Genomic DNA, 15,593 nt, shown 5'->3' on the forward strand with positions numbered 1-15,593 from the left:
GAGAAGTTAGTGCTCAGAAGGTTGATGAGGCACCTATTCCAAAAGAAGCTGAGATTGCCAAGAAGACCACTGAGGATCATAAAGTGATACCTCAAGATGCTAAGGAAAACTCTCTTGATCAGAATCAGAGAGTTGAAGAAAATACTGAGTTTGATGCTCAGATTGTTGATGATGCAACTCAAGAGGTAGCTGAATTACTGGCCTCAAACATGAGTATTGAAGAAGAAGTTCAAGTTGAGCACATGGATTTCTCAACTGGGATTGATCTGAATGTTGAAGATATCAACACTGACTTCAACAATGAAGTGTTTCAAGATGGCCAAGAAACAGCTCAGTATGTTCAGAAAACAACTGAAGCTCAGAATGTTGAAGTTCCTCCAACTCAGAATGTTGAAGTCTCTGAAGCTCAGAATGTTGAAGAAGTTCAAGTTATGGCTAATCAAGATGATCAAGCATTTGATGATCAGCATGCTTCAAATGAACCCCTTCAAAGTGGTCAGCTGTCAGCAGATCCAGCGCCTCTGGCCTCAGGATCTTTGCCCTCTGTGGAGGTACAACTCATGGCTCAAACTGGTCAGAATGTTAATCTTTCTTCATCCACCATGGGTTCTGTTGCTGAAGCAAGCAATTTCTTGGTTTCTGATCTTCCCACTCCAAACACCATCCCCTCATATACTCCTCCACCACCACCAATGAAAACCACCAACACAAGCAAGCTTCCAAACATGTCTGCATTGTTTGACTCTCTGAATACTTTTGTTACTGCAAACAGAGAGAACGATGAACCTTCTGGTGTTGCTCCTCCTGCCAAAACCTCAAGAGCTGAGAAGATAGCCTCTAGGGCTCTCAGGGTTTCCACCAAAACACACAAAATTGTGTGTGCTCTGGCTGACTGGACTGTCAAAGTTCATGCTCCTGGTTTGGCCATTTTACCTCCAGTTTTTGATGACCCCTCCATCTTTGAAGCAGAACCATCTTCTGATTCTGGAGACTCCACTCCATGAATCTTTTCAGAATTCCTCCCTATCCTTTTTGCAGATGACAAAAGGGGGAGAAGCTTTAGGATTCAAAGTCTTTAAGTTTTTCTTTAGTTATAGGCCCTAAGTAGGTCTAGGTGATCAATTGTTATTGGGGTTTACAAACTCCATCTTTTGCTTTTGCTTGATCACATGCACTTTGAATTTCTTTTTTGTTTTTGAACCAAATGTATCATGTAATGTACTTCATGTCTTATATCAATGAATGAATATTGATTTTGGTTCAATCTTGCATTTTTTATATTATGCAATATATTATGAAATTGAGGGGGAGCTTTTTAAAGTTCTTAAAAACTCTGTATAATGGATTATAAAAATGAGGGGGAGCATTAAAATAAATTTTTAAGCTCTGTTATTTTTCATATATATAATCAAAATCCTTAATCCTAAATCATAAGTTTATCATCTTCAAAAAGGGGGAGATTGTTGAGACAAAATCCCTAATTAATTTTAAAGATAATAAACCAATATGATTAAAGAATTAATGGACTTTGATTAATTCCTTGGTATTTAATTTGTGCTCTTGAGTGTTTTACTAAGACAGGAACAAGGTTTAGATCATACCAAGAATCAAGAAATCAAAGGACATTTGAATTCATGATCTAACACTGAGGTCAGAAAGTTAGATCAGAATGTTGCTTGAAGATCAGAATGTTTAAGCAGAGATCAGAAGGTTGTTCTTAAACAAGCCAAGAGTCTCAAGAACTTTGATCAAAGGTCATGCAAGGCACATGTGACATGGGTATATGTCCAGAAGAGTACATTTGCATGGATCAATCAAGCAATAAAGGCATATACAAGGGTTATGTCAAAGAAGGCATTCAATGTTCATTTAAGACTATAAACATTGATGTACTAGGAATATTTCACAAAGGAATATCATCCTAGATGTTATTATCACTGCTCTTCATTATTGTTTCACTATTAGGATTTGATTACATCAAATGATAGTCTTACAAATCATCCTAAGTGAAACAGATGGAACATTCTGATGATCAGAATGTTCAAGCTCAGCTCATGCTTACTTTATGAACAGTATAGTAGGTGAAAAGCAAAAAGCAAAAGCAAAGTAAATCTGTCATCTTCAACAAGAGATAGACACGTTTGAGAGTTGGTACTGAACAAGGACAACACAATCTCTCAAAGCATGGGCATGAAGATGCAGAATCCCACTAAATCCTCCTGCACCGGTTCCAAGACAAAATCTGGGAAAGGAACATTCTGATGTATGAAGAAAAGTCCATACATTGGTTATTGTCCAGAAATTCATATGAAAAGCATATGCATAGCCCAGAACTTCATGTGTTCATTCATACATGATGAACCCAGATGAAGAACATGATGAACCCAGATGAAGATCATCATGAACACAACAACATTCTGATGTTCATCAGAGATCAGAATGTTTGCCCAGAATTTCAAGTTAAAGCTTGTGGGACCCAGGACACATGGCATAACACCATTGGACATCCTACAACGGCTATATGAGCCCAAAGACTCTATAAATAGAGATCAAGGCATTAGCAAAACTTGCACCATTGCAAAGCATACAAGAAAACAACTCTGATTTTGTTTGAAGCTTTTGCAAATTGAAATTGATCAATCTCTAAGTCTTTCATCAACTTAGTGCAAATCAATACTCTTGTTATCTGTAGGATAACCTCTTCTTCTTCTTCCACTGTTTGTTTTACAAACATCCAACTTCCATATAAATTGTAACAAAGTCTCATCTAGCTTTTAAAGGTCCTAAAGTGTTAGGTTGAGCAAAGGTTGTAAAAGTCTAAGTGGTTAACTTAGCAAGAAGGTGCAAGCCTGCTGAGGCTTAGAGAATACAGGATTGTAATTGTTCAGGTGAACAAGATTGTAAGGTGCAGGACTTGAGAGGTTATCTCAAGCATCTTAGTGGAAACTCTCACAGGATTGTGGGGAGTGGACTAGCCCACATTGGGTGAACCACTATAACTCTTTGTGTGTTCTTTCTTTCTTCTCTATACTCTTTTATTTACAGTATACACAACACACACTTACACTTATACTTTAGTAAACATTTTTGTTTATGAACTTCAGAACATTCTGAAGTCAGAAAGTTAACATAATTCCAAGTAAACAACTTGAGAATCATTTTTAAGTTTCAGGATAATTTTTAAAGGGTCACAATTCAAACCCCCCCTTCCTTGTGACTATTTTATCTACTTCATATATATATAGTGATTCCTCAATGAATAAAGTAGAAAACAACGCAAGAAATAAAGAGAGAATACACGAAAATTTGTTTACCTAGTTCAGTCCAATACTAAACTAGTCTAAGGGAGAGAGCAGCCACCCGTTCCACTATTATGATGAGTAACTTTACAAAAGAGATACCAAAGGGTTCCAAAAATAAGTCTTCAAACCTAATTCTACCCCAAGTTCCAATATCTTCCCGTGACTAAGAGACTCAATCCTAATAATGTTTCCCAAGATGAATCAATCCCAACCCTAGTGTTTGTTGCCAAGAGCAAACTCTACAAACCCTAATTTTCTTGTTGGCTTCTAAACCCTTGTTTTTGCCTCTCTCTCTCCATCTCAAGGTTTAATCGGATGCAAGGTCTATATTTATGGTAAGAGCATCCATCATAAAATTGGAACAAATCTGAGCCCATAAAAATACGTTCTATTTTTATTCTACTAACAATATTGGGCACCAATTTTACCAAATCGGGCACTAATTTTTGTCAAATGGGAAGGCTCAAAACACAGCAAAAATTGGGCCCTAATTTTGGCACCTCCATGCTAATATTTGTCGAGTGGGAAGGCTCAAAACACAACCAAAATCGGGCCCCAATTTCTCCAAACCGGCCACCGATTTTGGCACCTCCGTAATTCCAATTTTGAGTCACTCTCCAACACACTTTGTGGAATTTTGAATGACATTTTTTTGACAATATAGTGTTGGAAAGTGTTAGTTTGTAATTCAAACCTTAATCATGTTTGTTTAGTTAGTTATGGTTAGTTAATTGTTTCTTAAGTAACTAAGTGATTTTCCTATTTTCTAGCTAGTTTGTTACACCTTTGTTTGTTACTTGGTGTGCAAGTATTAGAGGAACACCTTTGTATATATATATATATATATATATATATATAGTGATCCCTCATTCTCTCTTTCTCATAAGAGTTTTTCTTCATTCTTAAGTTACAAACACAAAAACCCTAATCCACCTTGTTCTATAGGCTTATCCACCTGGTACTATATAGTAAAACACCATTGTTGCTCTAAAAATTGGTATCCAGAGCCATACACTAGTTTGATCCAAGAAGAATATCAATCATGAATTCCGATCGGAATATTGCTGCGCACTTACCAATCCTTGATGAAATGGAAAATTGGGACAGGTGGGTGAAACAGATGAGAGTCATCTTTGGATTTCAAGATGTTCTTGAAATTGTTAGAAATGGATTGAATCACTTCCAGAAACCCCACTTATGTTTAAAGAAATGCACACAAAGAAGCCAAGAAGAAAGATTGCAAGGGTCTCTTTTACATTCATCAGTGCGTGCACAACAAGGTGTTTGAGAAGATTGTTAATTCAGATAGTTCCAAGGAAGCATAAGATACTCTTGTGAAGTATTTCAGTGGAGATGACAAAGTAAAGAAGATTAGGCTACAGTCATTGAGAAGACAATACAAATTACTTCAGATGAAGAAAGAAGATAAGATAAAAGATTATTTCTCATCTGTTCTAACAATCACAAAGCAGATGAAGATTTGTGGTGAGACTCTTTTTGATAAATCAGTTATGGAAAAAATCCTGAGAACCCTTCCATCTCAGTTTGATCACTTGGTGATAACCATTGAAGAAACCAAGGATCTGAATGAAGCAAAGATTGAAGAACTTCAAGGAGCATTAGAAGCTCATGAGATGAAGGTAACTAGTAGGAAAGAAGAGAAAGATGAAGAACAATCCCTCCTTGCAAGATTCAAGCAAGAAGAATCCATGAAAGAGTACTGGAAGAAGAAAAAGGGAAAGAATCATCAGAAGCATGGTGACAAGCCTGAATCTTTAAAGAGTGGAGGTAAATCTTCTAAGAATCAAGGGAAGAAATTTAACAAGAAGAATGTACAATGCTTTAATTGTGAGAAGTATGGACATTATGCTTCTGAATGCTGGTTCAATAAAGATAGAAATGGAAAGAACAAAGATCAATAAGCAAATGTTTCTCAGGAAGATTCACATTCTGATGATGATACAGTCATTTTGATACTTGGTATCTTGATACTGGATGCTCAAATCATATGACTGGTAAGAAGGAATGACTAAGTGAATTTGATGATAGAAAGAAAACTAGTATGAGATTGGCTGATAGCAGAAGTATGAAATCACAAGGTATAAGGAATGTAACCATACAAGGCAAAGATGGAAATAAAGCAATGATTGAGAAGGCGCTTTATGTTCTTGGAATGAAGTGTAATCTCATAAGTGTATGTCAACTCATAGAGAAATATTATTCAGTAACAATGGAGAATGATACCTTGAATCTGTACAATCCTGAAAAGAAGCTTATACTACAGTGAAATCTTACAAGGAATAGAACTTTCAAAACCAACATAATGATTAAGGAGGAAATGTGATATAAATCTTCAATCAAAGATGATGAATCTGAACTTTGGCGCAAAAGGTATGAACACTTGAACTTTAGAAGCTTATGTTTACTGAAAACTAAGAATATGGTGATTGGGGAGTTAAATGTGAAGATCGTTGAAAAATCATGTAACATATGTTTAGTGGGGAAGCATTCTAGGTCAGCTTTCAAGTCTGAATTAAAGATGAGAGCAAAGCATGTATTGAATGTAGTGCATTCAGATATCTATGGACCTATAAAAGTTCCTACTTACAGTGGAAATAGATATTTCATCACTTTTGTGGATGAATACTCAAAGATGCTATGGTTATACTTGATAAAGCTCAAAAGTGATGCTTTGGAAGTATTTAAGAAGTTCAAGGTGTTACCTGAGAAACAAAGTGGCATGAAGCTTAAGATTCTTATAACATATGGAGGGGGTGAATATACTTCTAAAGATTTTGAATCTTACTGCACAAATCAGGGTATAATCCATGAAGTTACAACTCCTTACACTCCTTAACACAATGCTCTTACTGAAAGGAAGAATAGATATTTGCTTGATATGGTCAGGAGTATGTTGAAAGAGAAAAAGATACCTCATGAATTTTGGGGTGCAGCAGTCAACACTGCAACTTATATTCTAAATAGATGTCCTACTAAGAAGATGAAGGATAAGGTGCCTGAAGAGATTTGGTCAAGAAGGAAACCTTCAATCAGTAATTTGAAAGTTTTTGGTTCAATCTTCTATAAGCATGTTCCTGATTCAAGAAGAAAGAAGCTAGAGGACAAAACTGAAGCTATGATTTTGGTTGGCTATCACAACACTGGAGCTTATAGATTGCTTGATCTACACTCTAAGAAGATTTCAATAACTAGAGATGTGAAAGTGTTAGAGGAAGAATACTGGGATTGGAATTCAAATGAATGCAGTGTGTATGAAAAAAATGTTATCATTGAAAATAAGAAGGAGTCTGATGAGCTTCTCACAAATGAAGAAGTTATTTCTGAAGAGGTATCATATGAGGAGCCAACAACTATAGCCAGACCACAAAGAAACAAACAAATGCTAAGGAGATTGCAGGATTGTCAAGTAACTGGTGATGATGAGATAGGTTCTGATGGTGAGTTAGTGCATTTTGCAATGCTTGTAGACACTAAGCCATTATATAAACTAAAATCTAGTGGGAAGAATCAGACATGGGAATTGATTAAACTAACTGATGGTAAGAAAGCAATAGATGTTAAATGGGTCTTTAAGTTGAAATTGAATCCTGAAGGGAAGATTGTGAAGCACAAAGCTAGACTTGTGGCTAGAGTTTTCTTGAAGAAGGAAGGCTTTGATTATACTGAAGTGTTCTCACCAGTTCCAAGACATGAAACCATCAGACTTGTGATAGCACTTGCAACTAGCAATGCCTGACCTCTGTATCATTTAGATGTAACGTCTGCTTTCTTGAATGGTACACTAGACGAAACTGTGTATGTCACTCAACCCCCTGGCTTCATAATCAAAGGGAAAGAAGATAGAGTTTTCAAATTAAATAAAGCTTTGTATGGATTGAAACAAGCACCTAGAGCGTGGAATAAAAGAATTGAAAAATTCTTTGTTGAACAAGGTTTTAAGAAATGTCTAGCTGAGCATGGAGTTTATGTGAAAGGGAGTGAAGGAACAAGTTTACTGATTATATGTATGTATGTATGAAGAATTCAAATCAGTCATGAAGTCTGAGTTTGAAATGACTGTTTAGGTAAGCTTGCATATTTCTTAGGCTTGGAAATTCTCAGAACTACAAAGGGATTGATACTCAATCAAACCAAATATGATACTGAGATCCAGAAGAAGTTCAATATGTTAGATTTCAACTCATCCATCACTCTTGCATATGCTAACAACATAAATGAAGTAAAAGAAGAAGATAAAGGTGTGGATCCAACTATATTGAGAAGGCTCATTGGTTTATTGAGATATTTATGTCAAAGCAGACTAGACATAAGTTATTCAGTTGGAATTGTTAGCAAGTTCATGAGTAACCCTCTCAAAACTCATTTCTTAGCAGCCAAGAAGATTATAAGATACATACATGGTACATTGCAGTATGGAATTTTATTCCCTGAGGCACAAGAAACTGAGCAGCTCAGCATGATAGATTACTCAGATGCAGATTGGTGTCGGGATAAAAGAGATAGGAGAAGAACTACAAGTTTTTTGTTCATGCTGCAAGGAGCACCTATTTCATGGTCATCTAAGAAGCAACCAATTGTTGCTCTCTCAAGCTGTGAAGTTGAGTATGTTGTAGGCTCATCTGCAGCTTGTCAAGCCAACTGGTTACAAAATGTGTTAGAACAGTCGATGATCAAGCTTAAGCAACCTATCAAGCTTCTAATAGATAACAAGTATGCCATAAATCTAGCTAAGAACCATATTTCCCATGGTAAAAGCAAACACATTGAGACTAAATTCCACTACTTAAGGGATCAAGTGAACAAATGCAAGATCAATATTGTCTGAGATGTGTAATGCCCTATTTTATTATTTATTTATTTTATTGAGTTTAGATGTCTTTTTATAATTTAGTCGATTTATTTTGATGAGTGATATTTTGTTATGTTATATGTTGGTATTTATTAGAAATATATTTGTTATTTGGTGTAGAAATATATATGTTATTTGATGTTGAAATATATATGTTATCTGGTGTAGAAATATATATGTTATCTGATGTAGAAATATATTTCTTATTTGGTGTACAAATATATGTTATAGAAATATATATGTTATAGAGATATTTGTTATAGAAATATTTGTTATTTGTTATAGAAATATTTTATATTATATATATATATATATATTAGAATAGAATATAGAGACTTGGAGGGCAGATTTGGAAATAAGAGAAAATAAGTAGGTTAAGGATTTATATAAAAATGGAGAGTTAGAATTAAAAAAAATAAGGATTACGTGCAAACTGCATTTGGGAGAAAAAGGGAGAAAGTGAGAAGTCAGAGAAAGAGAAGAGGAGCAATCTCGTAGAGACCGATCATCTAATCTAAGGTAAGGGTGGGATTAGCTTTCTCTAATAATGGGTTGTATAATTCTAAAAAAGGGTTTAACCTTGTAGTTGTTGTTAGTATTGATGTTTTGGGAATTAGGTTTAGAAGTTGTAATTAGTTGATTTAAGAGTAGATAATCTGATGAATTAGGGTAATAATTGGTGTCCAAGTTGCAGATTAATCATAGGTTAAGTTTCCTATCAAATTTGGGATTTGGGTGGATGAAAAATTGGGTTTTTGGCTGAAAACTGGTCTGTTCCCGCAGTGCTGTCTGTCGCAACTCGCCACAGCGAATAAATTTACTCGCCTCGCGAGCTGCACAGTGACAGCATACCCTATTCGTGTTCTTGCGTCTTTTTCACATGTTTCTGTTTTTAATTGACATTTGGTGTAAACATGAAAGTTTTAGATAATTTCGTTAGCTTTCCAATGGCTTTGGTTTGACTTGAAAATGATTTTTAGTTTTTGAGATATGATGAAAATACTTCAAGGAGGTCTTAGTGAAATCTTATGAAAATTCAGCATAACCATTTCTAAGTTAATCCAAAACTTATGGGATAATTCCAAACCTCAAAACTAGAAGTACTATGAGTTCAATTAAGGTGTTTAAGAGTATTTAACCTATGTTGTGAGTTGATCTTGGGATATGAATGAAAGTTGTTATTAAGTTATAGACTTACAGAGAGCCTGAATCAAATGATTAATGATTGTTGGTTAGTTTAAGATATTTATATAAGGTGTTGAAAATGTATGATATAGAAATTATTATTGTTTATATCATTCAAGTTGTTATTATTGATGTTGCTTTGTTGCAAGATGTTTATGTTGTGTTTCTGCTATTGTTGAACCATTATTGTCATTAAGTTGCAAGTGTTGGTCTAAGTTACAAAGTTGTAAGATGTTGTTCCAAAGTATTGAAGTCATATAAGTTGTTGATGTTGTCCAAGTTGTAAGTTGTTGAGTCCATGCATACTCATTTGAAGTTGAGGGCTTGTTGCCCTGTGTGCTTTTGCTCTTACATTGAGGGCTTGATGCTCTGTGGGGGGTTTTGCTCTTATGTTGAGGGCTTGATGCCCTGTGAGTGTATTTATGTTCTTTATGTTGAGGGCTTGATGCCCCGGTTGGTACCACATGCATGATTAAGAAGTTGAAGTTGCATATGTTGAGTTTAAGAAGTTGAAGTTGCATATGTTGAGTTTAAGTTGTAGAAGTTGCATTGTCGTTGTCGTTAAGTTGTCATTTCTCAATTAGTTGTTAATAAAGAACTAAGTGATGTATTAATATTTATTAATCGTTGTTGTTTATATTGTTATAAGATAATGTATATGATGTGTTGTTTATGTTGTTATAAGATGATGTTTATGATGTGTTGTTTATGTTGTTATAAGATGATGTTATGATGTGATGTTTATGTCGTTATATGATGATGTTTATGATCTGATTATTATGTGCTATATGATGTTGTATATAATGTGATGAATATGAAGTTAATGATGATTAGAAGTTGGTTGAGTTATTAATGAAGTATTATAAGAAGAGTTAATGTTATTAATTGATGAAGTTTAAGTTGTTAAATGCTTTTGATGAATTATATGCTTATTATTATTGAATGTGAAATCTCACCCCTTCTGCTTGGAAATGTTGTCCTCACAATTGCGTAACTTGTAGGTAATCAAGAATAGTTGCGGTCGTGAGCGAATTCTCTCACGTGTGTCTTAGGTGTTCTGATACGTAACGGGATGAGAATTTTGTTGTTGATTTCTATTCCTTACGTATACTTTTATGGAATAACTTTAAGAGATTTTATATATGTTGAGGCCTTAGTGCCAAAGATGTTTAAATGTTGAATAAATTCCGTTGCGATGAAATAATTGATATATTGTTGAATTTGAAGGATAAATAGTTATTTTATTCTGTTTATGATTTTATGAAAAGAAGTGTGACATTCCATTTATGTTGAAATACTCTGATTTAAATGTGAAATTTTTAAGTTGGGAAAACGGGATGTTAGAAGATGCATCTGTAGTTTTTTTTAAAGAGGTATGCATAATTTCCTTTTATCGTAGTAGTAATTGTGGTCAATTTTTTCTTAAGAAAATAGTAATAAACCATGTTAGTCAAAATTGTAAATAAGCCAAAGTTGATTATATCTATATATAATATAATCAAGTACAAATAGTTGCACACAATAACAAAAAAGAAAATTACGTATTAAAGCAGATTTTCAAAGTTAGCACATTCTCTAGCAAACTTCTTCAGCCCCCGCACAATTCTCATGTTGATTGAAATATAAATATGTTCCACTAAATTATGTAGATCCAAATATTATTTCGTCGGACCAATGTTGACTTAAACCAACATGGCAACATCCATGATGAATGCAAATCATATTTTTGCAAATTCAATAGTTTTCTTCCCATCATGAGCTTTGCTGAAGAAATAGTTGAAATACTCCGAGAACACTACTTGTTTATAATGTGGTTCCTCTCCATTCTCCAACACTTCTGGCAAAGTACCAATGACAGCATCAGGTGCTGGGTTGACAAAGATTGGCATGGAGATCCTAGTTTTGTTTCCATCAACAACCACTCTATGCTCTATACTTTTGTACCTTCCATTGCTCATTATCTGTAGCACATCCCCAATGTTGATCACCAACGCTCCATTAACAGGAGGAACATTTATCCAACTATCGCCGTCTTTGCCTCTTACATAAAGTCCGCCAATATCATCTTGTAGAAGGACAGTGATTGATGATATATCAGAATGAGGACCTACTCCTGATACAAGTTCAGGTTCAGGACAAGCAGGGTAGTAATTGAAGCCTAATATCATTGCACCCATTAAAGCGTGTTCTCTTTCTTTGTCTAACTCGTTCACATTCAGTTTCTTAAGAAGCACTTGTAGCAATTTTCTAATAAAAGCGTCAGCATATTTCATATATTCTAGTGCTTGATTCCTGCAAAAAAAGATAGTCAATCAAGACTGATATCAATATTTATCATCAAACTTTCAAAAAAGTTAGATTCAAATCTAAAAATAAGCTTATCTTAGTAAATAGATCATGCTTGCTCTTGGATTTTTTGACTAGGTCAGACCTATTTATTTATGCAAAGTCTACCTCAGTTCAACCTATTAATTTCCTCCATAGTTTCACTCTTATAATCATGTCCACCCCCGTTTTTTTTTTCTTTCAAGTAGCCCAGTGGCTAGAGCTCATCCAATTTAATTGTGGAGAAGAGTGTTCGGGGTTCGAATTCCGACCCCTGCATATAAAATGCAATATCCCTACCAACAGCTAAGCTCACGTGGATATCATGTCCACCCGCTTATATAGATAAAGAGAACAATTACTTACTTGCATACAGCAGGCCAATATGCATGAATTTTCTCTTCTGAAGTATACACAAGCCGCAAGTAATCCTTCCACTCCAATACTGACTCAGCAAGAGGGCTAAAACTGGTGGACAACCTCACAACTTCAGGTGGTGAATCTTTCACAGATTTCTTCTCTTCAACTGGTAATTCAAAGAACTTGTGGACAGAAGCTTTCAAATCATCAAGGACGTTAATGGGTATACCATGATTCACAATTTGGAAGAAACCCAACTTAGTTGCAGCACTAAAAATTGAATCTTGAACATCTGGGTCATCCCAGTTTGTGAAATCAATGATGGGTATTGATTGTTCTTCTGAGTCATGGGGGATAATTTTGCATGAGTCCAATCTAGCTTGGATAGGTTGGATATATTGGTGAGGGACAGTAGGGAGATTTAGCTCAGCAAGACCTTTTACACCATTGGCTTGGTTTACCAAAAAATCAATTAGATTGATGGGGGTGGACATGATTTAAATAAAGATTATGGTTGGGATTTAAGAACTTGGAATAAGAGCAAGCACTGAACTGAAGTATGTAGTAATATTATACTAGCTTATGAGTTTGTGAATGTTTGCAAGGGAGTATTTTATTATAGTCATAAAGCCTCCTTTGTTGAATTTTGAATGACATTATATTATAGTAAAGTTTGTGGAAAATTGTCAGGTACCCTGTTTGATAAGCGACCTTTGTGGCAATATACTGTTGGAAAGTTTGTGGAAGGCAACGGGCCAATGATTAAGAACCATCACATACATTAAACATGTTTTTTTTAAAGAGAGTTAAATATGCTCCGTCCTTATATCTAAGCACCCATTTGACTTTATTTTTGTTCTTAAATGTAAACCCCTTTTTAAATTACTATATGCATTTATTATTTTTTTTCTAAACATACCCCTAGTTAATACTACTAACTTGTCTTGAAATTTGAAAAATCAAATTTAATACACATACAAACAAATAACAATTTGGTAATATTAACACACAAAATAGACACATTAATTACACTAACAACTTTTCTTAAAAAATGTGAAAAAAGCAAAAAGGACTTAGATATAGGGACGGGGAAGTATGTTTTTGATCTCTGTGAAAATACCAAATATTTATTTTAGTTTTTTTAAAAAAAAAACTTTGATTTTTAGTCTTAAAGGTTTTAATCATCACCTTTAATCTTTATTTTAAAGTCAACTCATATGTAACCTTCATGTTTTTTTAATGAAAAAATTATTTAAAACTATGAAGGACCTCCGTCCGATATCTTTATGTAATGTGCTCTACAAAGTCATCTCCAAGGTACGCACTGTTTACCCTGGATTTTGGTAAGTTGCTGAACTGATTTAAAAAAGGCCAAGCGAGATCAACTAGCAAATGTCAAGACCTTTTGTGCTTTGATTGTTTTCTCAAAAATTGTGACTGTCGTAGCAAACTATATGAATATAACCGTCGAAATCCAGACACAGGGTAAGACCTGTCGAGATTATCTTCAAGGGAACGATGCTAAAGCTTAAAAGTAAAGATTAAAATAAAAAAAAATAAAAAAAGGAATGTGAAAGACTAAAAAGATGAACTAGAATTGCATTAAAATGAAAGTAAAGTGGTGCACAGATTCATACACTTGCAACTCGTTTACTCGTTTCTCCTGAAGCGCGGATAGTTTGAGTGTGTAAGTTTTGTGTGTATGCGAATTGTGACCTATTTTTCATAGAGGAAAATGCTACTTATACTTGTAACGCCCCAATTTTATTTAATTATTTTTGATTGATTTAAAGTCTTTTATGTGATTTTAAATGATTTATGTTGATTTTATGATGTGGTGTATTTTATTAAATGACTATTTGTATTATTTAATAGAATAAGTGGAGAAATAGAGTTATTTTGGAGTTTGGGGATTTAAATTAGAATTAATAGAATTAAGTGGGAGTTAATTAAAATTAAAAGGGAAGTTACATTTTGGGAGTTAAGAAAAGAGAAGTCAGAGAAAACATTTTCACGTGGAAGCAACTTTTTGGGAGAAAAACCAAGAGGAAGAGCCAAGAGAATCAGATTTTGTGGAATTTCTTCATCTGAATTAAGGTAAGGGTGAGGTTTACTTTCAATAGTATAGATTGTAATTCTGATTTTGATTTAACATGTTTCTGGTAGAAATTGGGAAATTTGGGATTAGGTTTTGATTATTGATTTTTGGATGAAAAAGTGTAGAAACCATAGAATTGAATGGTGAAAAGAGTGGTTAATCAGGTAGGTTAGTAATGGGTTAACGTTTTAATGATAGGGTAATCATATGATGATGATTATGGATGATTTTGGAGAGTTTAGGGTTAAGAAACGGAGTCAAGGAGGCTCCCATGGTAGAAAATCGCAGAAAATCTGTAATTTCAATATGTCTGATGCTGTCGAAATCGTGAGGCGATCCCAGTGATCGTGAGGCGATTTTGACAGAAAAACTGTAAATTTCAGTATGTCTGATGCATACCCTGTTTCATGTTCTGTTTCATGTTCTTGCGTCTTTTTCACACGTTTCTGTTTTGAATTGGCCTTTGGTGTGAACATGAAAGTTGTAGATAATTTTGTTAGCTTTCCAATGACTTTGGTTTGACTTGAAAATGATTTTTTTAGTTTTTGAGATATGATGAAAATACTCCAAGGAGATCTTAATGAAAGTTTATTAAAATGTTATTGATGTTCAGTGAGTCTGATAAAAGATGGTTGAGGTTGTTAATGTTATGGTAAATTTGCCAATGCATTATGTGGATTACGTATGATGTTTAAGTAGTGTTGATTATCATTTGGTATTGTCATATTTTGGGATGTCTATGTGCTACTAGTGTTGCTGTTGGATCTTAATTAAGATGTGAATGTTGGTTTAAATTGTAAGCGTGCTGGGTTGTACGTTGCCGAATGAGTCATAAGTAAGTTATACAAATTGTCGATGTTGTTATCATCGTTGGTGTTGTTGTTGAAGTAGTAGTTGTATCCGTTGTTGGTGATTGATCATGTTAGATGTTTTATAAGAGGTGGTGTACTCTTACGTGTCGTCTTTATAAGAGGTGGTGTACTCTTACTTGTCGTTTTATAAGAGGTGGTGTACTCTTACTTGTTGTTTTTATAAGAGGTGGTGTACTCTTACGTGTCGTTTTTATAAGAGGTGGTGTACTCTTACGTGTCGTTTTTATAAGAGGTGGTGTACTCTTACTTGTCGTTTTTATAAGACGTGGTGTACTCTTACTTTATCGTTCTTCTTAGAGGTGGCGTACTCTTACTTTGTTGTTGTCTACAAGAGGTGGTGTACTCTTACGTTGTTTATGTTGATGAGTATGATGAGGTTATGATGTTACCTATGAGTTGTTAAATGTACTCGAGGAGGGTTATGTTAAGTTGTCTTCTATTCATGAGCATTAAGGGGATGTTAAGAAGAATTATTATTGAGTGCATACGGTGTTGTCATGTCATTTGCATGAGTCGGTGTTGTTGGTTGTAAATGTCATATTGATGATGATGATGTTGTTTGATGGAGTATATATTTATAC

The 15,593-nt window shown here is 34.4% G+C and overlaps 2 protein-coding genes across 2 annotated transcripts; one reads left to right on the forward strand and one right to left on the reverse strand.

Annotated features, from left to right (window-relative positions):
- Nucleotides 1-7,488: 7,488 nt before the first annotated feature.
- LOC120579514 (secreted RxLR effector protein 161-like) lies at nucleotides 7,489-8,148 on the forward strand. Its single transcript, XM_039831929.1, has one exon. The coding sequence runs from the start codon at nucleotides 7,489-7,491 to the stop codon at nucleotides 8,146-8,148; it is 660 nt and encodes a 219-aa protein (XP_039687863.1).
- A 2,665-nt stretch (nucleotides 8,149-10,813) lies between these two features.
- LOC11413539 (feruloyl CoA ortho-hydroxylase F6H1-3) lies at nucleotides 10,814-12,675 on the reverse strand. The gene is made up of 2 exons (XM_003599672.4): nucleotides 12,049-12,675; nucleotides 10,814-11,649 (listed from the first exon to the last, which is right to left on the reverse strand). Exons 1-2 carry the CDS (start codon nucleotides 12,534-12,536, stop codon nucleotides 11,076-11,078), a joined length of 1,062 nt encoding a protein of 353 aa, XP_003599720.3. The 5' UTR covers nucleotides 12,537-12,675; the 3' UTR covers nucleotides 10,814-11,075.
- Between the last annotated feature and the right edge of the window lie 2,918 nt (nucleotides 12,676-15,593).

Source organism: Medicago truncatula, chromosome 3 (genome assembly GCF_003473485.1).
Source record: "Medicago truncatula cultivar Jemalong A17 chromosome 3, MtrunA17r5.0-ANR, whole genome shotgun sequence".
NCBI classification, from domain to species: Eukaryota; Viridiplantae; Streptophyta; class Magnoliopsida; order Fabales; family Fabaceae; genus Medicago; species Medicago truncatula.